General features: G+C 40.5%; 1 protein-coding gene across 1 annotated transcript in view; it reads left to right on the top strand.

Annotated features, from left to right (window-relative positions):
• kpna5 (karyopherin alpha 5 (importin alpha 6)) overlaps positions 1-25,324 on the top strand; it is a 47,729-nt gene that overhangs the window by 7,903 nt on the left and 14,502 nt on the right. Inside the window, exons 2-10 of the mRNA XM_072251634.1 lie at positions 6,957-7,087; positions 7,174-7,278; positions 7,412-7,511; positions 14,820-14,914; positions 19,302-19,433; positions 19,915-20,003; positions 21,281-21,380; positions 23,609-23,772; positions 24,705-24,783. Coding sequence (XP_072107735.1) covers positions 6,959-7,087; positions 7,174-7,278; positions 7,412-7,511; positions 14,820-14,914; positions 19,302-19,433; positions 19,915-20,003; positions 21,281-21,380; positions 23,609-23,772; positions 24,705-24,783 — 993 coding nt within the window. The 5' untranslated portion in view covers positions 6,957-6,958. The remainder of the gene's footprint in view (positions 1-6,956; positions 7,088-7,173; positions 7,279-7,411; positions 7,512-14,819; positions 14,915-19,301; positions 19,434-19,914; positions 20,004-21,280; positions 21,381-23,608; positions 23,773-24,704; positions 24,784-25,324) is intronic.

The following is a 25,324-nucleotide window of genomic DNA, read 5'->3' on the forward strand; positions in this document are numbered from 1 at the left end:
CTTGTCACAAATATAACAAAGTATCACGGCTAATGCAACATTGGCAAGACATTTTGATATTCTAATTACTTTATTAGAATGAATACACACAGTATGCTATGCACATAAAGCATGTGCGTCATCGTGATTGCGTACCGATATCCATGTAAATACAATGCATAGAATGGTGTGAGCATGATGCTTTTATATAGCCTTTTAAAACCTGTCCTGCCACACAGCATACACCCTGTTTAAGCATTCTTGGAAAAGATGGAAAACTTTTCAGCTTACGTTGTGGGCAACATTTTAATTGACTTGAATTATGAATTGAAATAACAAATATAGGAAATTTTAAAACAAAACTGGTGTGTGATAGGGAAATTTCATGGTGATTTTCATGATCAACAGCCCAAGATCCATAAGATGTGTCCAAACTTATTCAGGAAGCACAATCTGTGTCCAGTGGAATAAAGGGCAAAACTTCCTCATTATTTCTCATCCGTGGATATTACCTTTTAAAGGTTTCTGTAAAAGACACTTGGGTGTCTCTTAATACCAACAGCATTTTAGTGTTTAAACTTGTATTTTTTGAAAATATTTTTCCACAAAAAGGGGCACTACTCATTTTTTTATTGTGACTTATTTGTTATGCCTGCAAGTTTCATATCATTTCAGAGACAATAAACCTGTTTCTGGTTTTTTTTTTACACACGGTTTCTTCTGCCAAGCACATGCCTATGTATTTATTCTGCTTATATGCATAAGGTACCTCGCATCAAATTCTTTCATCTATCCTTGTATCATCAGTAAATATTTACTCCTGAAGTCCTCATCTAAATCATTGAAGTCGATTGTGAACAGCAGAGCCTCAACACCAATTTCCTGTGGCATTCCCCCATGGTTGCAAGTTCCCATTTGTTTCTATCACTTCCTGCCTGATAACACTTTGAAACCCTCAACATGGTGTACTCTACTGCCTTGATCATTGTAGTTGCTTGCCTCCTTTCCCATTTTCTGTAGTTTCACATAAGAGAAGGATCCTGGAATGTTTAATTCCCAAATGTCACTTTGCAGCCTCAAAGATTGCATGCCATTTATGATATTTTATAAATACTGTGTTTATTCATTTATTCCATTAAGGGCCTTTAACTTTGCTTTTCTTCCACTTTCCCCTATTCTGACTATAATAGGAGGTACGTATGCTTTCGCGTGTGCATTCACTGGTTTTTACAGTGGCAGGTTATCATTTTCCTGTTCATGTTATCACGTTGATCCTTTTATGAACTTTGGTTAGCAAGTTGCAGTGCAAGGGTGTAATTTTGAGGCTTTATAAGATGCTGTTGAGGCCTCACTTGGAGTATTATTAGATTAGGAGAACACTCAGTCCTTTTTTATTGTCATTTAGAAATGCATACATGCATTAAGAAATGATAGTGTTTCTCCGGAGTGATATCACAGAAAACAGGACAGACCAAAGACTAACACTGACAGAACCACATAATTATAACATATAGTTACAGCAGTGCAAAGCAATACCATAATTTGATGAAGAACAGACCATGGGCACAGTTTAAAAAAAAAAGTCTCAAAGTCCCAAGTCGATCGACTCCCGAGTCCCCGATAGCGGCGGCAAAAGGGAGAAACTCCCTGCCATAAACCTCCAGGCACCGTCAACTTGCCGATGCCTTCGAAGCAGCCGACACTGAGTCCATCAGTCCGAAAACTTCAAGCTTCCGACCAGCGTCTCCGATACAGCCTCCCGAGTGCCATCGTCTGCCAAGTGCCTTCGACCTCTCCCCAGCCGCTGAAACACGCAAAGCAGAGGATTTTGGGGCCTTCAGTTCCAGAGATTCTGGTTACCACACAGTAGCAGCGGCAGCGAAGCGGGCATTTCAGAAGTTTTCCAGATGTTCCGCTGTGCTCTCACGTCTGTCTCCATCAAATCAGAATTGTGCACAGTCCCCTACTTGACAGATAACAGATATTCATCACCGAAGTGGCCGCGCCGCTGCCGTTACAATGAGCAATTGAGCAATTTATTATCTAAGAAAGGATGTGCTGACGTTGGAGAGGATTCAAAGAAGGTTCACAAAAAATATTCTGGGATTAAAAGGCTTGTTATATGACGTATTTGATGGCCCTGGGCTTGTACTCACTGGAATTCAGAAGAATGGGGGGGGGGGGGGGGGAATCTCATTGGTTCCTATCGAGTTCATTGCCATGGGCAGCTGTGGAGACCAGGTCAGTGGATATATTTAAAGGAGAGGTTGATAGATTTTTGATTGGTCAGGGCATGAAGGGATATGGGGAGAAGACATGAGATTGGTGCCAAGGGGGAAATTGATCAGCCATAATGAAAAGGCAGAGCAGGATCGATCGGCCAAATGGCCTAATTCTGCTCCTATATCTTAAGAAAGGAACATACACCATTGCAAGCTCAAAGTATAACTTGAAGTGAATGAACAAGGGATTGGGGATGGAATATATAATGGTAATAATAATGTTATTTAGTATGAAAGGATGTAAAGAATCAAATTATTATTGAACTGCACTGAGATTTTTAGTTTTAAGGGCTTTGAAAGTCCAGGTGTTAGAAACAAAGGGGTGAAATGCAGATACAGTGAGTAACTTGGTTTATTGGCCTTTATGACATAGATATGGAGTATAAAAGTAGGTGGTGGGGGCGTTTGGCTGCATTATTCCAGGGCTCTGGTTAAACTGTAGTTGGAGAAGTGCTTCGTTCAGGGGTTCTCAACCTAGGGTTAACAGACCCTTGGATAATGGTAGGCTTCCATGGCACATAAAAGTTGGGAGCCCCTGACTTAATTATATGCAGTTTTGTTCTGTGTTTAAAGATGTAGTTGCTTTGAGAATTAGTGCAGAAAAGGTTCATCAGATTCCTGTGATGAAAATGGGTTGGGCCTATTCTCATTGGTTTTTCAAGATTGACATAATGAAATTAGCAGACTCAATGGTCTGAATGGCTTACTTCTGCTCCAATGTCTTGCGGTCTTGGCCTGGGCATTAAGTAGGTATATTTTCAGGATTATTGCTCACATCTGCAGAAAACTATCTGCATGTCTCAATGACAGTTGTCCAGTAGCATTTAGATCTACTATGATGAATTGCTTTGAGAGGTTGGTCATGAAGCATAAATACCTTAAGTGGGTTGGATCTGCTCCAATTTGCCTATAGGTTCCAACAGTTCAACAGCAGATGTCATTTCATTAGCTCTTCACTTATCTCTGGAATATCTGGATAATGAAGTTGCATACATCAGATGCTCTTCATTGACTACAGATCAGCGTTCAATACTATCATCCCCTCAAAACTAATCAACAAGCTCTAAGACCTAGACTTTGATATTTCCTGTGTAATTCAATTCTTGATTTCCTCACTTACAGACACCAGTCAGTTCAGATTGGCAACATTTCCTCCACAATCTCCATCCGCACAGGTGCACCACAAGGCTTTGCACTTAGTCTCCTGCTCTACTGGCTTCACACTTATCACTCTGTGGCTAAGCACAGTTCAAATGCCATTTTTAAGTTTACTGACGACAGCACTGTCGTTGCCGAATCAAAGTTACAGACAAATCAGCATATAGGAGGAGGTTGAAAATCTAGCTGAGTGATGCCATAACAACAGCCTCTTACTCAATCTCAGTAGGACCAAGGAGCTTATTGTTGACTACAAGAGGAACGCAGGTCCATTAGCCAGTCCTCATTAGGGTTTCAGAGATGGAGAAGGTCAATGACGTTAAATTTCTTGGTGTCATTTTATCAGAGGATTTGACCTTGGACTAGCACTTTAGTGCCATCGCAGAGAAGACAGGACAGTGCCTTTACTTTCTTTGAAGTTTGCGCAGATTCAGCTTGTCATCTAAAACTCTAATATTTACCCTTGTATTTCTTTGTTATACTGTGAAAGCCTGCAAGAAAATTAATCTCAAGGTAGTATATAGTGGTATATATGCAGCGCGCGTGGCCTCTCCGCTGAATGATATCTGTAATCTGTCAAGTTGGGGACCGTGCACAATTCTGATTTGATTGAGACAGATGTGAGAGTATGGAGGAACATCTAGAGAAACTTCTGAAATGTCCGCTTCGCTGCCGCTGCTACTGTGTGATAACCGGAATCTCTGGAGCAGAAGGCCCCGAATCCTCGGCTTTGCTTGTTTCGGCGACCGGGCTAGGTCGAAGGCGCTTGGCAGAGGATGATGCTCGGGAGGCTGTATTGGAGAGGCTGGTCGGAAGCTTGAAGTTTTCGGATGGACAGACTCGGTGTCGGCTGTGGTTGGCTGTTTCCAAGGCATCGGCAGTTGTCGGTGCCTTGGAGGTTTATAGCAGGGAGTTTCTCCCTTTTGCCACCTGCTATCGGGGACTCGGGAGTCGATCGGGACTTGAGACTTTTATTTACTGTGCCTGTGGTCTGTTCTTTATCAAATTATGGTATTGTTTTGCACTGCTGTAACTATATGTTATAATTATATGATTCTGTCAGTGTTAGTCTTTGGTCTGTCCTGTTTTCTGTGATATCACTCCGGAGAAACATTGTATCATTTCTTAACGCATATAATCATTTCTAAATGACAATAAAAGAGGACTGAGTGTTCTCATAATCTAAATATGTACTTTGATAATAAAGTTACTTAGAACTTTGAATAATCATTCTATCTCCTAGAGCCAAGACATTCTTTCTCACTTTCTATCCCCATGCAGCATAGTGCTGTGGTCAGTTTGCTTGTCCTGTAAATTAAACTGTGCTTCTGTTGTCACGGTCTGGAAAACCTACTGCTTGAAGTGTGAAGGTTGCCCACAACAGCAACCCTGGTGGTTACCCCTTCCTGTTGCTGTTGGCTGGTCAGTTCTGTAGTTCCTGTGATTGCACCATGTTCAAATATCCACTTTGCTTTAATCCTTTCCTGATGCATTGGTGCCTGAATCTCAGACTACTGAGTCGAAGGTCCTCAAGCTATTCATACTGCAAATGTAGGTTCCGATCATCTCCACCAGCATCCGCATTCTCAGTTAAACACGTGACCTACTATGATATTTATTTAATTCTGTATTCAGAGTTCACACTCTGGCCCAGAAAATTAGGTATATTCTCATAGTCATTCTACCTTTTACAGTCTTAAAACAGTGACTTGTTAGCAAAAATTTCCCATCTGCACAGGGTCCTTGGAAATATTTCAAATTATTCTGCACTTATTTTTTTTAATAGCTGTAAATGGCGGTATTTCATGATACAGCATTGGTTTTTTCACAAGTATTTGAAATAAGATGAAGTTTTTTTCAAAATCCACAAGATTTTGTTGAACTGAAAAGTGTAATATCAAGACCTTGTGCAACTTAAGTCCAGAAGGAAGTGGTAGTTGAAGTGCAGTATTAAACATGTTCACTGTATTAAATTTTAAATGCCTAGAAGGTGGCAATGGCAAACCACTTCTGTAGCTAAGTTTACCAAAAACAATCATGGTCATACCGATGGAAGACTGTGATCGCCCACGTCATACATGATTGTGCTGGATAGCTTGTGTGTGCTTTGTGCTGTTTGTGACTGTTAGTTCTGTGTTTTGCACCCTGACCCCAGAGTAGCACTGTTTTGTTTGGCTGTATTCAGGATCATTCATATATGGTTGAATGATTCAAATTGAATGCAGCATGGCAGTTAATGATGAATACTTTTTGTCAAATGGAGCTGTAGTGATTCTGCTTAAACCATTATACAAAACGTTAGTTACAGGGAAAATATTTAATCTCTGTGTGCGGGTCTTGTTAACATAAGAGAAATGATTGCAAAGGTGCAAAATCTTTTTAAATCCAAAACTTGCAAGAACAAATGCTTCAAGTGATGACATGGATTTGATAATTGTACTTCAGTAGAATTTGTTAAACTAAGCTATGTAAAGTTGGATTGACTATAAGACATGGGAGCAAAATTATGCCATTTGGCTCACTGGATCTGCTCTACTATTCCATCATGGCTGATTTATTATCCCTCTCAACCCTATTTTCCTCTCTTCTCCCTGTTATCTTTAACATCCTTACTAATCAAGAACCTATTGACTTCTGCTTTAAATATACCCGATAACTTGGCCTCCACGGCCACCTGTGACAATGAATTAAACAGATTGGAAATAACTTGGAAAATGTGTAGTTTAGCTGGTTGATGGTTGGGTTCAGTTGTTTTATCTTGGCAATCCATTGCAAATGTTTTGACGCCAGATGAGGAGACATCATCAGCGCACAATTCACTTGTGTGTCTTCCGAATGCTTGGCCTTTATATACTTATCAGTCAGTTGATAAACTCAATCATGACATTGTGGGGGGGGGGGGGGTTCGTCGCTGATTGGTTGCAACAAGACCCCCTTCCCATGTCGCAATTGAGTTTCCATAATGATGATCCATCAACTAATTGTTAAGTGTATAAAGACCAAGTATTCGAAGGATACACAGGTGAACAACACACTGATGTCTTCTCGTATGATAACAAAACATTTGCAAATGGATTGCCAAGATCAGAGAACAAATCAACCCAACCGTAGTACAGATTCACCAGCTCTGGCTAAAGAAATTCCTCCTCATCTCCATGTTAAATGGTTGTCCCCCTACTCTGAGATTCTGTCCTCTGGTCCTAGACTCCCCCCACTATAGGAAACATCCTCTCCATATCCGTGCTGTCTAGGCCTTTCAATACTCAATGTGCTTCAGTGAGATCCCCTCTCATTCTTCAAAACTACAGCAAGTACAGTCCCAGAGCCATCAAATGCTCCTTGTATGTTAACCCTTTCATTTTTGGAATCATTCTCATGATCCTCCTCTGGACCCTCTCCAATGCAAGCACGTCTTTCTGCTGGTCATGAGTTTGTGATTTACTGTGTTTGTGTGGGGGAAAACCATCGGTTCTGGTTTTCTTCCTTTTCCACAGTTGCAGTGTTGACTTTAATAATTTAGGGGATGTTTCATTGCAGACATGGCAAGCCCTGTGAAAGACAATTACAGAATGAGAAGCTACAAGAACAAAGCATTAAACACTCAAGAAATGCGAAGGCGACGTGAGGAAGAGGGAATTCAATTACGAAAACAGAAAAGGGAAGAGCAGGTGCGTAGTGAAGAAAGCTTTGAAAATACTAATGGATGATTAATCACATTTTATATCTAATAGTGTGTTTTTTCTTAATGCTCTAGTTGTTCAAACGCAGAAATGTGGCTGTACCTGGTGATGATGAAGTCATGTTTGAAAGCCCCATTCAGGATCCTGACATAAGTTCAACTGTGGTATCTATGCCTGGAGTAAGTGGAAGGAATTAAAATGTTGTCTTCAGTTTAAGATTAAACTAAAACTGTTAATTGGTTCAGCACAACATTATGGCTTGAAGGGGCTGTTCTCTTTATTCTGTTCTATTTAACTCTTGTACATCCATAGGAAGGTGTAATCACAGTAGAAATGGTACAGATGATATTTTCAGACGATCCAGATCAGCAGCTTGCAGCAACACAGAAGTTTCGGAAATTACTTTCGAAAGGTAAGAATCTGTTTTGTGAAGAAATCCTACTGTGGTTTGGATTTTGTAATGAGGAACATATATTTTACACCAATCCTTGAGGGAAAAAGTGTCTGCTTGCCTGCTACAGCTCCCAGAATCAGTTTTCTGTACAATTGATTCTATCCTCAAAGGAGAGGCATGGTGCTGCCAGAGAATCTTTTGGACACAAATCCCGGTAGTGACTTGGGTCATTTCACACCCAAGTCACAAACGTGTCCTCTGACACAGCTGGCTAACAAAATAGTGCTTTAGAATGAGTCAAATCTTCCATGAATGCACAATGCGTGGGTAATGCATTGAAGTGGATAGAAAATTGGATGGCTGACAGGAAACAGAATAGGCATAGTTGCATGTTTAACAAGATATGAGTTTTGTACCATGGGTCAACACTGGAGCTTTAACTTGTTATGATTAATCAAGGATCAAATTTATTTGCTGTATACACTCTGCCACTTTATTAGGTACCTCTCACACTAAATAAAGTGGTCACTGAGTGTAAATTCATGGTCCTCTACTGCTGTAGCCCATCCACTTCTTGGTTTGACGTGTGCTTCTGCACACCACTTGTAACACATTATTATTTGAATTTCTGTTATCTTCCTATCAGTTTGAACAATGTGTTTTTGCTCACAGAACTGTCACTCGCTGGATATTTTGTTTTTCCACACTATTCTCTATAAACTCTAGAGACTTGTGTGAGAAAATCTCAGGAGATCAGCAGTTTGAGATGCTCAAACTAATCTGTCTGGCACCAGCAATCATTCTGCAATCTCTTTGATCACATTTCTTCCCCATTCTGTTGTTTGGTTTGAACAACAACTGAACCTCTTGACCATGTCTGCACGTTTATATGTATTGAGTTGCTGCCGCATGATTGGCTGATTAGATATTTGCATTAACCAGAAGGAGTATCTAATAAAGTGGCCACCGAATGTACGTTTACATGTATTAGGAATTTGCTGATGTAAGTGATTTGGATGAAGGTGGTCATGTTACGAAGATGTGTGGAGGACATGCGGTTACAAGGTGATATAAAGTAGGAAGTGGATGAAGAATTGATTGGAATATAGTATGGGAACACAGCAGACTGCCCATTTTGCAGAAAAACTGCTATCTAAATGGTAGCTGGATATAGAGCTCTTGATGCAAGGGGATCTTTGATTTTGTTTTAAAAAAGGCTAGAATGAAAATATAACTAGTTCTCAAAGCTAACCATGTTATTCATTAGGAGAATTAAATACAGAAAGAAGATGTCATGCTGAAGATAAAACATGAGTGAGAGTACATTCTGAATACTGTAAATTGTTTACCTGAAAGTGTTGTAAACCTTGAAGGACTGTCTGGAATTGGAGATGGTAATCATGTGAGATAACACTGGACAGCTATGCCTTGTAACTGCTGGAGGTTGAGTTTTGAAGAGTGAGTTGACTCAAGTGATCAAGTTTTGGAGGGTGGTTATGGCAGATCATCAGTGTTCTCCATCATTTCACTATATAATTAACAGCCATTTGGGCATGTTTCGTAGTGTGATGGCAGCTGTAGGATTTCTGAAGTGTACCACAACAGCTGCAGATGTCCATGTACAGTTCAGCAATGCTTCCACTGACAGCTGGACTGCAGGTTATATTCTGACCTTGAATTCCTCCGTGAGGTTTAGGAATGGAGAGTGAATTTGAATTAATTACCCTACACTTGCAATGTCCATGTACTGCAGAATTCTGCATCAGATCACAAGTGGTGTTCCCTTGAATGGAAAAGAATTAATTTACTATTTAATTATATTTTAATTTAACCAATTCTTTCCTGCACTCTGATTTTTCACTTCACCTGCCTATCAGTTCCCTCTGGGGCCCCTCCTCCTCCCCTTTCTCCAATTGTCCATTCTTCTCTCCTATCAGATTCTTTCTTCTCCAGCCCTTGACTTTTCCCACCCACCTGGCTTCCTTATCACCTTCCAGCTAGCCTCCTTTCCTAACCGCCACCTTTTTATTCTGGCATCTTCCCCCCACCCTGTACTTCTCGGTCCTGAAGAAGGGTCTGTGCCTGAAACGTTGGCTGTTCACTCTTTTCAATAGATGCTGCCTGACCTGCTGAGTTCCTCCAGCATTGCTTTAGATTTCCTGCATCTGCAGACTTTCTCATGTTTGTATTTTTTTTAACTTGCTCAAAGCTTTTTCAGATTTTTGAGGTATTTGAAGCTTTGAAAATTCATTATAGATCTTTGGTTGTTTGGGGGGGTGGGTGAGAGTTATTTATCTGCATATCAGTACTTTTTCTTGAGTGATATGCATTTACATAGTATGAAAATCTTCCAAGTGGTTTCTGCATTTCCACTGGGGGGAGGATAACCAGAGTCATCTTGAGGTCTGTCACGAGCATCGCTGAATTGCTGTTGATGACAAAACCTGCCTCCGTGGGATTCTCCAGTTAATGTGAATGGTCGCCTAACCACTAGATGATGCTGTACAGCTGATTTTATAACCCTTATAGAATCCCACAGTATATCTGTCCTGAACTTCAACAATTGAAACATCAAGCCAGTTTATTTTTCTGACACCTTTCCCTCACAACTGTTCATTATTTTTCTTCAATATATATCCATCTATTTCCTTTTTAAGGTTCCTTTGCATTTTGATTCCATCACCCTTTCAGGAATTGAGTTCTAGGTTATTAACTTCTGTATGCATTAATTTCTTGCCCTTGGTGAATATTTTAAATTTGCAGTTTTTTGTAACAGACATAAGTGATAGAGCATATAAAGTAGGAAAAAGCTATTAACACCAAATTTGAATATCAGTACGGATTCTAAGTTGTGTAGTCTAAGAGCAGTTTCAGCTTCAATTTCTCCATACACAACATGGTATGTTTCTGATTTGTCTTAAAGGACAGTGGGTGATGATGATCTCATTGCAAGCCTGGGTGGAAGGTATGGAGATCCTGAGATGCCCAGCCATCAGGATCTCCCTCTCAGCCTCACCAGTGTAGTCCAAAGGAAGGCTTATAAAGCAATATCATCTTGGCAGCAGGAGCTGCCGGAAGGATGTTCAATGACATCCAGCTGCCTTAGGGGCTCCACTCTGGATTTTCTGTCTGGGTTTACTCCCGTAGCCCTAGTCTCTCCCGAGGCTGCCCACAAGGCAATGGGGCTGTCTACCCATAGTTGGGGATCTGGTTCACGAGCACCAGGGCATGTCCACATGCCAGTGGGCCTGCGTGCTGTGTGTTCAGGGGCCAGACCTCCTCCCCTTCCTCTGTAGTTCGGCCTAAATCCAAAATGGAGTTCCTTTTCCATGTATCACCAGCGAGGAGGCACTACACAAGGCTTGCTGTTGGAGAGGCTATATGCTGGCAGGCAGAGACTTACGCATTCAGCTCTCCTTTTCACAAGACTGCTAGCCAGTGGTGGAAGCTGAAAGTGCCAGAGCGATAAGCACCACCCACTACACTACCATACTCGGCACATCACAGCAACCATTTTGACACCTATTTCTGATTATTGCAGTTAAATCTCGTCAGTAACTTTTCTGTAACCTCGCTAGCCGTTCTTAATTGGAGGAGGTTCACAAAAATGATTCTGTGATTGAAAGGCTATCATGAGAAGCATTTGATGGCTCTGGGGCTCTACTTACTGGAATTCAGAAGAATGAAAGGGATCTCATTGAAACCTATTGAATTGAAAGGCCTCAATAGAATGGATGTGGAGAGGATGTTTCCTATGGTGGGCAAATCTGAAGACTAAAGGATGTAGCCTCAGAGTAGAGGGATGTCCATTTAGAACGGAGATGAGAAGGAATTTCTTTAGCCAGTGAGTGGTGAATCTGTGGAATTTGTTGCCCCCAGTGGCTGTGGAGGCCGAGTGTTAATATATTTAAGGCAGGGGTTGATATTCTTGTTTATTCAGACATGAGGGGATATGGGGAGAAGTTAGGAGATTGAGCCTGAGCCAGAAATAGATCAACAATGATGAAATGGCAGAGCAGACTCGATGGGCCAAAGGCCTAATTCTGCTCCTGTATCTTAATGGTGTTAATTTGACACCTGGAAGTATATGCAGTACTCCAACTTGAGGTCTTGCAGTTCATTTTAAAGGTTTCCAATGTTTTCGTTTTATGATCAATGCCTCTAATTTATAAAATATCCCATAGTTATTAAATTACCCCCTTAACTTCTGCCATCTGAAAGGATATGACATGTCTGTCCTCTGTTCACTTTTCTCTGGTACTCCGGTAGAAAGAGTAACCACTTAGATTGTGTTCTGTCTCTCTCCAATAAAAACAATGCTGGAGATAGTTGATGGATGGTAGACGAGTTTATGCTTCAAACTGTCTGCTCGAAAGATCAATCCCTTTACGGATGCTGTCTGACTTTTGACTTTAGCCTTTTCTGCTTTTATTTTATATTATCAGCTTTTGTAGTACTTTTAGATGCTCTCCATTCTGTGTTCCTGATTTGTATCAAATTTCAGTTACCACATGTATCACATTTTGTGTAAACTAGGGAAGTCAATGTTCTAAAATGAGTTTGGAGTACAGATTTAATGTACACTTTTGAAACAGTTCCTAGCATCAATATGAAGAACCAATCTGGGGAAGAGACTGACTTAATGTTGTGCATTGATAGGATTGGGTAGTAGCCTTATTATAAGAAATCGCTAAGAAAAGTGGTCATATTACAGGTTCCCATTGCAGTGACATTATTTATTCAAACCTTAGGACATAGGAGCAGAGTTAGGCCACTCATCCCATTGAGTCTCTTCCACTATTCTATCATGGCAGAGCAGTCTCATAATATGATCCTTTCACACCCCGGCTTCTGTTTTCCTACCTTCTCCCATAACCCTTGATGCCCTGATTAATCAAGAACCTATCAACTTCTGCCTTAAGTATGCCCGATCACTTGACCTGCACAGCCATCTCTGGCAATGAATTCACCACCCTCTGGCTAAAGAAAGTTTTCCTCATTTCTGTTCTAAATGGATGACCCGCTATTCTGAGGCTGTGCCTTCTGTTCCAAGACTCTGCCACGACAGGAAGCATACTCTCCACATCAAATTTATCTCGGTCTTTCAATATTCATAGGATTCAATGAGATTCCCCTTCATTCTTCTAAACTCCAGCAAGTACAGGCATAGAGCCCCTTCAATGCCTGCACTTTTTTTTTAGATAAAGGGCCCAAAACTACTCTCAATATGAATACAGCAGTGTGGTCTGACCAATGTCTCAACATTACATCCTTGATTTTGTATTCTAGTCCCTTCGAAATGAACGCTAACGTTGTATTTGCCTTCCTTGCCTCCGATTCAAACTGCAAGTTAACCTTTAAGGAATCCTTCATAGGGTCTTCCAAGTACCTTTGCACCTGAGTTTTTAAATTTTCTTCCCATTTAGAAAATAGTCTCTGCCTTTATTTCTTTTACCAAAGTGCATAACATGCACTTCCCTACACTGTTTCATCTGCCACTTCCTTGCCCATTCTCCCAGATCTGCAGACACGCTGCTTCCTCAACACCACCTGCCCCTCGGCGTATCTTCATATCATCTGCAGACTTGGACACCAAGCCATCAATTCATTCATCTAATTCATTGTGAAATGAAGTGGTCTGAACACCGACCTCTGTGAAACACCACTAGTCACCAGCAGCCAACGGAGAAGGCCTCCTTTATTCCCAGTCTTTGCCACCTAGCATTCACCTAATCTTCTATCTATGCCAGTAATTTTCCTGTAATACCTCTTATCTTGTTAAGCAGCCTCATGTGTGGCACCTTGTCAGAGGCCTTCTAAAAGTCCAAGCAAACAACATCGCTAAACAAATACTATGGGCATACAGGTCAAGAATTTTTTTTTAAATCGCTCGTTTATTTGCTTAAACCTGAGTGATCTAACTGTGTCTTGTCAGATTAAGATCTGGTTACCAACGTCTTTTGCCAACTTTATTTTCTGGACAACTTGAAATCTTACTTTCCCTTGCCATCCTACAATGCATCTGGGATCAGAAGATTATGAGTTTCCTTAAGAATTTATCTATTTCCTTTCCATCTATATTTTCCTAGTTCTTTTCCTGTCTCGATCCTTGTTCATGTCAGCTTCATCCTCATTAAGCATCTCAAACTGATTCTCTCCCTCCATTGTTTAAATTATTTTACTTCTCATATTTATAAAAGCCATTTTCTTTCCAAAACTAGCTACCTTATCATGCGCTGCCCTTTCCTAGTTGTATGCCTTTCCAGTTTTTCCTTTTTGTTTTTCCTGTTCTTCAGTACCTGACATTTGTCACAAACCTTCTCCATTTGTTAATGGAGGAAACGGCATTCTTCATAAGAATTGGCCAGTTGTCCCATACTCTGGATGGATTCTGCAAATTTAAATTATAACCCTAAATTTAGCAATGAAATCCTAACTTACATTTTGACATTGATGTTTTAGTCGTTTTTTCAAGATCTGCTGTTCGTGACAAAAGTAGCATTTTTGTCGATCCTTAGTTCTGTGACTTGTAAGAGCTTCTGCGTTTTCTTCAGCAACACTTGATTCACAGGTCTTATTACATACATTTTAATATGCATTCAGTATAGTATTGATTCCCATGTAATTGCATATCTTGTAATTACTTCAAGATTTTTTTTTTTGCTTAAAACATTGAGTAAGTTTCTCTGTTTACCCTACAGTCATTGGCCATTTTATTACGTACAGGGTTGGAACCTAGAGTGGTCTTATGTTGTAGCCCATCCACTTCAAGGTTCAACATGTGCATTCAGAGATGCACTTCTGCACACGTTGTGACACGCAGTTATTTGAGTTATTGTTGCTTTCCTGTCAGTTTGAACCAGTCTAGCCATTCTCCTCTGACCTCTCTGATTAACAAGGCATTCTCACCCACAGAACTGCCGCTCACTGGATTTTTTTTTAATCCTACTGTACCATTCCCTGTAAACTCTAGAGACTGTTGTGTGTGTGTGTGTGAATATCCCAGGAGATCCCACCCTATCTGACACTAACAGACAATGAAAGCCACTCAGATTATACTTCCCCATTCTGATGTTTGGTCTGAACAACACTGAACCTCTTGTCAATGTCTGCATGTTTTTATACATTGAGTCAATGATTGGCTGATTAGTTATTTGCATTAATGAGTGGGTGTACCCAATGAAGTGGCCACAGTGTACACTGTATATACATGTATATTTTTACAGTATACATTGGTATGTTTTTGACATTTGTGATCTATTGGTCATAAAACAATTGGAATGGTGGAGAGATTTTAATTTTTGGTTTTGCCATTTTTCTCTTTAGAGCCTAATCCTCCTATAGATGAGGTTATAAATACACCAGGCATTGTGCCAAGACTTGTGGAATTTTTGAAGCGTAACGAGAATTTTACCCTCCAAGTGAGTATATTTTGAAGTGTAGAATTTGTTTCCTTTACCAGTGTTTTTTTTGTGTCTTGCTGCTTTTCTGTGTAGCAGGGCAACTCTACAGCCACTGGCTCTGCAGGATGAGAGTGCATTTGTTAATATCAGAATAAATTTTGTAACAGTATTTGGCATACAACAGTTAGCCTTGTTTCCTATTTAATGTAGCAAATGTTTGCACGGAAAAATGTTGATGTATCCTTATCACATGCTACAATTGAACATATTGAGGAGATTTATTGTCTTGCTCTACTTCAAGACTTTGTTTTATCGTAGTACCTCCTACCAGTTCAGTGAGCTAATTATAAATCTGAAAATTTTTCCATCGCCTTCAAAACACAAATCAAAAACACGATTCACTTGCCTGTATATATGTAGCTTTGTTGAAGCTATATACTTGACAGCCATGTGAAGAAAATTGAATTCGTGCCTTGATGGAAAGATTTTAGGATGTTGGGAGGTGATGCCCAGACTGCAGAAAACCAGTTTTTGATGATCTTGGTGCTACTGGACCCATTGAGTTTCCAGTCATGGAGATCCCAAGATGTTGATGTGACAGACGTAAAGATACAGAGCTGTTGAATGTACTTGTCAGGTATCAGTCCTTGCCCAAGTGCTGTATAAATCTTGTCAAGTCAAGATTGTTGTCTTTTAACTATCTATGTGTGTATAACATATGTAACCATATAATGTATATAGAAACAAGACAATGTTTTCTCTGAACCAAGGTATAAAGCACGGTAGTAGACAAAACGCACAAACTTATGACGGTAAGGATAAAATCTACAGATGAATCACACAAGTAACAAACTGAAGTGCATTAATATTAAGTATTCAAGGTACATATTCGAGTATGGATTTGGATGTAGAAAGTAAAGAATTGGACAGCTATCCTGCAGTTTTCAGACTCTAGAATAGATTTTTCAAATGCTAGTGATGAATTTCTGATCTTCCAATCTAGTCATGGCCTTTACACTTTGTTTACCTACACTGCGCTTTCTCTATGGCTGCTATTCTATATATTGTGCATTGATTTCTTCCGCTACCTCAGTTTACTTGATGCTGCACTGCACCTCATTACATGTGACAGTAAAAGTGCACGAGTGAAAAGTTAGGAGAAAAACTGCTTGAAGGTATAGAAAAATGTATGCTTTTTCATGCTTCAGTTTAGCTACAAGCATTTTTTATGTTGCACTGACCTGAATTTTTCTTTCACATTTATTTTTCAATTTCATATGAGTTACTGCAGGAGGGAGGGCTTCAGAATTTTGGATCACTGGACTCTACCAGGAAGGCGGGACCTGTGCGCAGGTTTGCTAGATGGGGAGTATTTAAATTAATTTGCAGGTGCTGCATGGGCTTTTAAACTAGAGTTGCAGTGTGGTGGCAACCAGAGCGCCGGAACAGATGGTGGGGTGTTTGTTGAGAAATATGTGGTTGAGCCTTTTATACAAGGTTAGGAATCAAAAGGTTGAGCACGACAGGACTAATGTTCTGAGCTGAGTATACTTCAATGCAAGGAGTATTGTAGGAAAGACAGATGAGCTCGGGGCATGGATCAGCATGTGGAATTATGATGTTGTAGCCATTAGTGGGACTTGTTTGCAGGAGGGGTAGGACTGGCAGCTCAATGTTTTGGTGTTGTGTTGTTTAAGATATGATAGATTAAAAGGAAGAGGTGGCATTACTAGTCAGGGAAAATGTCACGGCAGTGGTCAGGACAGTGAAACTTTATGGGTAGAACTGATGATTAAGAAACGTATGACCACATAGTGGGATTATGTTATAGACCACTCAATAGTCCGCAGGATTTAGAGAAGCAAATTTGGGGAGAGATCACAGACTTGAAAGAAACAAGGTTGTGATAGGTGGTTGTAACTTTCCACATATTAACTAGGACTCCCAGACTGTAAATGGGCTGGATGGGAAAGAGTTTGTCAGATATTTTTAGGAAAACTTCCTTAATCAGTACGTAGAAGTCCCAACTAGAGAGAGTGCAATACTGGAATGAGAAAGAATGAGACAGGGCAGGAGACAGAAGTTTGTAGGAGATGCTTTGCAGCGAGTGATGGATAGGTCTGGTTCTCGGGCTGAGATTCCAAATTGAGAAAGTCCTATTTTAATGGTATCAGAAACGATCTTGGAGGTGTGGCAAGGTTGTTTTCTGGCAAAGGTGTACTTGGTAAATGGGAGGCCTTCAAAAATAAAATTTTGAGAATGCAGAGTTTGTATGTTCCTGTTGGAATAAAAGGCAAGCATAACAGATTTATGGAACATTGATATGAAAGGGACTGCGGTCCTGGTTAAGAAAAAGGTGCATAGCAGGTACAGGCAAGCAGGGACAAATGAGGTACCAGGGTATAAGAAATGCAAGAGAACACTAAAGAAGGAAGTCATGAGGGCTAAAAGAAGGCAGGAGATTGCTCTAGCAGACAAAAAGTGAAGGAGAGTCCTAGGGGTTTCTACAGATTAACAGCAAAAGGATAGCAAGGGACAAAATTGGTCCTCTGGAAAATCAGTGGTATTCTGTGTGTCAAGCCTAAAGAGTGCATCTGTATTTACTCAGGAGATGAACACTGAATTTATAGATGTGAGGCAAAGCAGCAACTAGGTCTTGGACCCTATAAAAAATTTCAGAGGAGGAGGTGTTTGCTGTCTTGTGACAGATTAGAGTGGATAAATCCCCAGGGCCCAACACAGTACTTCTTCAGACCCTGTGGGAGGCCGATGCAGAAATTTAAAACATTGTTAGCAGCCGGTGAGTGCTGGAGAATTGGACGATAGCTAATGTTGTTCTGTTGTTTAAGAAAGGCTCTAAGAATAAGTCAAGAAATTATAAGGCAGTGAGACTGACATCAGTTGTGGGGAAGTTATTGGAAGGTAGTATAAAGATCCAGGCATGAGCATTTGGATAGAAAGGGACTGGTATGGAAGTCACAGTGGCTTTGTGAGTGTTAAATAGTGTCTAACCAATCTTAGTTTTTCAAGGAAGTTACCAGGAAAGTAAATAAAGGCAAGGCAGTGGATGTTGTCCATGTGGATTTTAGCAAGGCACTTTTAACAAGGTCCTGCATGGGAGGTTGGTCAAGAAGGTTCAGTCGCTTGGTGTTCAAGATGAGGCAATAAGTTGGATTAGACATTGGCTTTGTGGGAGAAGCCAGAGAGTGGTAGTAGATGGTTGCCTCTCTGATTGGAGGCCTGTGACGAGTAGAGTACTGCAGAGGTTGGTTCTGGGTCCGTTGTTGTTTGTCCCCTGTATCAATGACCTGGATGATAATGTGGTAAACTTTTTCAGTAAATTTGCAGATGATACCGAGATTGGGGGTGTAGTGGATAGTGAAGAAGACTATCAAAGCTTGCAGTGGGATCTGGACCAGCTTAAAAAATAGCAGATGAAATGTAATGCAGATAAGTGTGAGGTGTTGTAGGACCAACCAGAGAAGGTCTGACATGCTGAGCAGTAGGGCAGTGAGGAGAATGGCAGAACAAAGGGATCTGGGAATGCAGATCTAAAATTCTTTTGAAGTGGTGGCACAGGTAGATAGTCAGAAGCTTTTGGCACATTGGCCTTCATAGATCAATGTACAGGATTTGGGGTGTCATGTGAGGCCTAACTTGGGGTACTGCGTACAGTTTTAAACACCTGAGAGGAAGGATGTAGATATGATGGAAGGAGTACAGAGAAAATTTACAAGGATGTTGTCAGGACATGAGGGCCTGAGTTATAGGGAAAGGTTGAATAGATTGGGAATGTAGGAGACTGAGGGGTGATTTGATAGAGGTATACAGAATTGAGTATAGATAGGGTAAATGCAAGCAGGCATTTTCCACTATGATTGGGCGGACTATAATTAGATGTTGCGTGTTAAGGGTGAAAGGTGAAATGTTTGAGGGGAATGTGAGGGGAGCTTTTTCATTCAGTGAGTGTGGAACAAGCTGCCAGTGCAAGTGGTGCGTGCCACTTTTCAGCATTTAAGAGAAATGTGGATGGGTACATGGATGAGAGGGGTATGGAGGGCTGTAGTCAAGGTGCAGGTCGATGGGAGTAGTCAGATTAGTGTTTCAGCACCAGCTATGTGTGCCAAAGGGCCTGATTCTGTGTTGTACTGTTCTATAATAGTTCAGCCCAAAATGTAGATCTGTAAAATGTTAGTACTCTAGAAATGCGTTTTCATGTAACTGATCTATTTTATATTCTTACAATTGCATTGTTTTGCAGATAATTCAAGTGTTTATATTATCCTGAACACCATGAATATGACCTCAAAGAAAGAGAAGCTTGTACCTTAAGATTCATGTAATAGAGAGAAAAATATCAAGATATTTCTATGGATTGTTAACCTGTATTATTTTATATCCTTAGTTTGAGGCTGCATGGGCTTTAACAAACATAGCCTCTGGAACATTTCTCCATACTAAGGTTGTTATCCAAGCTGATGCTGTACCAATCTTCATTCAGTTGCTTAATTCAGAATACGAGGATGTTCAGGAGCAGGTATTCCCTTTGTTCTAAATACTTATTCAGTGTTCCTCATTTTCAGATAAAGGTTTAGTTCTTTTGTTACCCCTATGAATATAATTAAACTTGAAGTGTAAACAGAAATAAAACTAAGTGCTTGTTTTTCTTATCTTATTATATAAAAATGCAGCTTGGTTATTGAAGGACTGAAATTTTCTGCTATGTAGAGTTTAAAATAGTTTTTCCAAATTATTAGTGGAAAAGTAAGATGTACCGGATGTGTTCTGCTTTTTGCATTGGGAAAACATACTGGAAAAAAGACAGACTAATAATCATGTTTATTTGTCCTTCTGTTGGTGCCCACTGGCTCAAGTTTTAAGCTTATTCTAGAAGAGTCTGTGTCACAAGTCGATACTTTAATGTAGCATTTAAAAAGAAAATGAGGCAATATAGCTTAATTATTCTAACCGAAATGTAACTGCCGATGTAATATTCATGCCTCTGTATTGTTTTCTAGGCAGTCTGGGCATTAGGCAATATTGCAGGTGACAATGCTGAATGCCGAAACTTTGTGCTAAACTGTGGAATTCTTCCGCCCCTTTTACAGTAAGTTTATAGAGGTTAGCCATCAAAACTACATGGCTATAAAGTGGCTTAAAGCTGTGAGCTTGCATCATGTTGTTGTAAAGTTCCAATGAATTTTAAGAGTATTTCTAAATCAGTTACTGCCGTAAATAATTACGTATGATATTCAAGTCAACTAATGAATTAATGTTGTTACTTAGTGTGACATTGAGTCCATTTTGTTCAAATGTACAATTACACAGTACTGTGCAAAAGACCTGGGTGCACATATAGCTAGGGTGCCTAAGACTTTTACATAGTACTGTATTTGTCAACGTGAAGTGGAGAGTTTGTAAATCCGGCAGATTAAAAGATGTCGGGAATGGTGAGGGTGGAGCACTGTGGGAAGGGTGTGGGACAGGTGGCAGAGGAGTACCAGTGGTGGGAGGTGGTGTGGGTGCAGACACACCCTGCCCTGAGACACCAGGCAAGGTCATTTGATTCCAAATAGTTTATTGATTACAGAATACATCTCTGGTGCTTCCCACTCCCTCCCCTCTCCCTGCTTTTCCCAATCATGATTTCCCTTTCCTTGCTTTCTTCTCACTCTCAGTCCACGGTAGAGAACCATATCAGGTTTATCATCACTTGTATCTGAACATTTCCAATGATCCCACCTGGTCCCTGAACTTCTCCATCCTAATCAAAAATGCACAACAGCGCCTTTATTTCCTGCGGAGTATCAAGGAAGCTCATTTCTGTCCCAGGATACTGACAGACTTAGGTGTACAAGATAATAAGAGGAATAGATAGAGTGGATAGCCAGCGCCTCTTCCACAGGGCAGCACTGCTCAATACAAGAGGACATGGCTTTAAGGTAAGGGGTGGGAAGTTCAAGGGGGATATTAGAGGAAGGTTTTTTACTCAGAGAGTAGTTGGTGCGTGGAATGCACTGCCTGAGTCAGTGGTGGAGGTAGATACACTAGTGAAGTTTAAGAGACTACTAGACAGGTATATGGAGGAATTTAAGGTGGGGGCTTATATGGGAGGCAGGGTTTAAGGGTCGGCACAACATTGTGGGCCGAAGGGCCTGTACTGTGCTGTACTATTCTATGTTCTATGTTTACTGCTGTACCATAGGGAGCATACTCACCAACTGCATCTCAGTATGGTATGGCAATTGTCCCGTATCAGACCCTAGCATTATATTAGTGCCTAAAACTTCCGCACAGTACTGTATATTGCTGTGGATCTTGCAAAACTGAATTGAGTACAAAGGTTTTTTTTCCAATTTAATACATCTTAGTTTTTACCTACAGGTTGTTAACCAAGTCTAATCGACTTACTACAACAAGGAATGCTGTTTGGGCTTTGTCAAACTTGTGCAGGGGCAAGAATCCACCCCCAGATTTTGAAAAGGTAGTATCTTTGCTTATTTATTATAATTATGTGAGCAAACAATGGTTTGGTAATTATCTGTAAAGCTGTTGTTATGTTCCCACAACAATGACAGCAATTTGCATTTCCATGCCCCAAATTAATTGTCGGGTGTACAGAAAAAAAATTTCGAACTTTTTTTTTGTCATCTGTACATCAAGGCAAATAGTGAAATATGCCATTTGTATCAGTGACCAACACGATCTGAGAACGTGATGGTTGTCGCTGCACTTCCAGGCTGACATAGAATACCCACAATTTACTTAACCCTACCTTGTACATCTAACACTTCAAACAGCTAACAGTTTCAAGTCCAGGATCCTGGATCTGAGTATAATGTTTTTCAGTTTGTGAATTTGTTTCTGTCTTTAATACTTTAATTATTTGAAATGGGTTTAGAATTCTAACACTCAGTGTTAGTTTTGTGGCAAGGGTTATACTGCACTCCGCAAAACTGCCCTGGATCTGTGCCATCCGGAGGTTCAAGAATGAGGCATGAAACTTGTTGCTTACAGTCATCTTGTTAAGTATTTCAAGAGCAAAGAACAAGAAGCATCAAGAGAACAAAGAAAACAGACTAAAAAGTGGTCATGGTCTTCTCACACTCAGACTAAAGATAACAAAATTCCAGTGATAGCAATTGCCAATAAATAGCTGGATCCAAGTAGCATGATACTTGCTACTGAAAACCAAAATGTTTTTAGAAAAATACAGAAGCAGCTGCAGCATAATTAATAGAAAATTCACTGAACAATTACATATATATAGGTGATTATATAAAAATACAAGCAAGCGTAGGAAAGTTAAAACTACAAGAAAGATGACAGTTCTATACTCCAATCGAACAATGCCTGTGAGACTTTGAGGATTGGGCTGATTTGGAGGTCGAAGTTAATTTCAGAATGGTATACGTTGTGATGTGCACCAGCTGCTCATACAACCATTCACCACCTACTCCCATGGCTTCTCATGACCTTGATTTGGGGGTGGGGGGTGTGGGTGTTTAGCTAAGCAGGTGCTGCACCTTGCCCAAGGGTCACCTGCGGGCTGGCGGAGCGATGGAGCGCCTTGCACCTCCTTTGGTAGAGGCGTATCTCCACACAGTCTCTAGCCTGCTGGTGCATATCACAAGCACTGATTATACGACCACTGACACCAGAAACCTCTGAAGAATAGTGATGATCGCTGCTGTCACCCATCTTGTAAAGACTCTGCGCAGAAGTCAATGGCAAACCACTTCACGCACACACACAAAAGCAAAGCCCAAGAGCAACCGTGATCGCCCATGTCATTAGGCGCAGCACATAATGAATGAGCAATACAGTGTGTCTTGAAGTAGCTTACTGAAAGCTCTGGGTTTCTGTACAAAGGCTGCCTGACTAACATGAACTGACTTGAGGAAACCGGACTTTCTGAAATTGCGGCTTTTTTCAAGATGGTAATAGTGGTGGTATTTTTAATGACTGAGTACAGTGTAGTGGTTAGCCCAGGGTTCTACTGTACAGGTCACCCAGCTTCAATTCCTGCCGCTGTCTGTAAGGTGTTTGTCCGTCCTCCCTGTGACGGTGTGGGTATTAGTGTTACTAGGCGGTTCGGCTTGAAGGGCCCATTGCCCATTATATCTCAATAAATAAATATCCATTAGTTTAATTATGGGCTGTATTCAGGTGAATATTCAAGCATTTAAAATAATTATCGTAACTGTACTTGGGGCAATGTGGTATAAATAGCTAAAGAAAACAGACTTTTGATTTGTGGAGAAATCAGTTCATGTTCAGTTCTCAGGAAAGGCATCATTGCATAAGCAACTCTTGGGCAAAATAACAGAAAAATGGATGCTGTAATATTCTATGTTCTAATTTGGGTTCTGGGTTTACATTTTGACTGATATTTTTCAAAGGTGAAGGCAGCATATTTTTCCAGAAATAATCCGTTTCTTCAAAGTTCATATGCTATTTCTTCATTCTACTGCACGTCCTTTAGATCCAAATTGGTCAAGGCACCGGTTGGTAGGTTAATTGTTTATTGTAAATTGTCCCATGATTAGGCTGTGACTAAATTTGGGAATTGCTGGGTGGTGGGGCTCAAAGGGTGGGAAGGGCCTATTTTGTACTGTATCTCAAATAATTAGTTTCAATCTCTTCGGTAATCCATTGTGTTGTTGCTTAATGAGTATATCTCTCACTGATCATTTGTGTTACCTGTTTTAGGTATCACCTTGTTTGAACGTGTTATCAAGACTCTTATTTAGCAGTGATCCTGATGTTTTGGCCGATGCCTGCTGGGCCCTTTCTTATCTTTCTGATGGACCCAATGAGAAAATACAAATAGTCATTGATTCGGGAGTTTGTAGGAGATTAGTGGAGCTTTTGATGTAAGCAACTGGATTTTCTGTCTTGAATTGTCTTGGCTCATTTTTGCTGACTTAATCCTTTCATTAGCTTTGATTTTCTATCTAAAATATATTTTTATCTAAAATTTAAAATTTGTGGTTTTTCATTGGGGGGGGGGGAGTGTGCTTCTTCCCACATCCTATTCCCAATCAAAATCTCCAATTTCTTGAATTACATGCAGTTAATTGTGAACTTGTGATCCTAGGTGACAGATGCAGTAATCATGAGGCAAAGCTATGTTTCTCTTGTGTAAATGTTATACTCTGTGGCGGTTGTCCGTCGTGTCCAACGATGACGGGAAACCTGTGCAGGAGAGTTTTAAAAAGTGGAAAAGCCGTTGCACTGGGGCAGTTCCACTCTCAACCTCAGGAGTCCGGGTCCAGTGGTACAAACAAGTGTCACAAACTCGGGTCTTTCCTGGTAGCATTGGCTGACCATGACGTCTTCTGTGCCTTGTCATGCCCTTCGCTCTCCACGGAGCGTTGCAATACGTGCTTTGGCCCTTGGATCTCACTGTAGATCTCGTCCGCCCAGTCTGTTGAAGCTTCCTTCGCATGCTAGGGCAGATATGGGGTACGAGGCTACCGGCTACCGTCATCTGGTTTAGCCCGCCTGTTAAAGTGGTGTACTTGGAGCCATGGGTTAGAGCTGAGTTTCCGGTGGGGATCAAAGGTGAGTATGCTTCCCCAGATTGGGTAATATATGCTCCTTCATCAGCTACCCCTCCCAGGAAACCCCAATACATTGTATAGTTTACTATAAATGTTCATTATGTTATCTAAATTACTTAGACTTGAAATATTTTAATATTTGTTTATGTATGCATTCCTGCTGAACGCAACTGTTTTTAACTATATTTTGCTTTTGGATGTGGAGATGAATGTTGTGCAAATTTGTGCTGTTTGTTTAATAGGCATAATGATTATAAGGTGGTGTCGCCTGCACTGAGAGCCGTAGGAAATATAGTTACCGGAGATGACATCCAGACACAGGTGAGAGAGATCGGTCCTGTTGGGTGCTATTATTTATTTAGCTCTTTCATTTTTTTTTTACCTTTAAGTCAAATGTGCAAAAAGAAATAGTAAAAGCTAAAATAGTGGGGGATCATCTGAATTAATGCTTTAAAGTGACAGGACATGTTGAGAGATTAGTAAATCTTTAAGATTCCTAGAGGCAGAGTACAGGATTGAAGAGTTTATACTAAACTTTAACCTGTTGAAGCAAAGGAGGGTGAGAAGGAGACTTGATGTAGAAGATCGTGATTTGATTAGAAATAGTAAATTAAGAATTTCCCATGAGTGATTGGTTTGCAATTAAAGCTAGTTTTTCTGCCAAAAGAAGTATTATAAAATCCCATTTGGTTCAATAATGGCCTTCAGGGAAGGAAAATCTGTCATCCAGCCTGATCTTGTTTAACCTGCTATCACCTCCCCTGGGTCCCTCTTCCTTCCCTTTCTCCTATGGTGCCCTCTTTTCTCATATCAGATTCCTTCCTCTCCAGCCTTTAGATTTCCCACCCACCTGACTTCACCT

The sequence above is a fragment of the Mobula birostris genome, chromosome 2 (assembly GCF_030028105.1).
Source record: "Mobula birostris isolate sMobBir1 chromosome 2, sMobBir1.hap1, whole genome shotgun sequence".
Lineage (NCBI taxonomy): Eukaryota > Metazoa > Chordata > Chondrichthyes > Myliobatiformes > Myliobatidae > Mobula > Mobula birostris.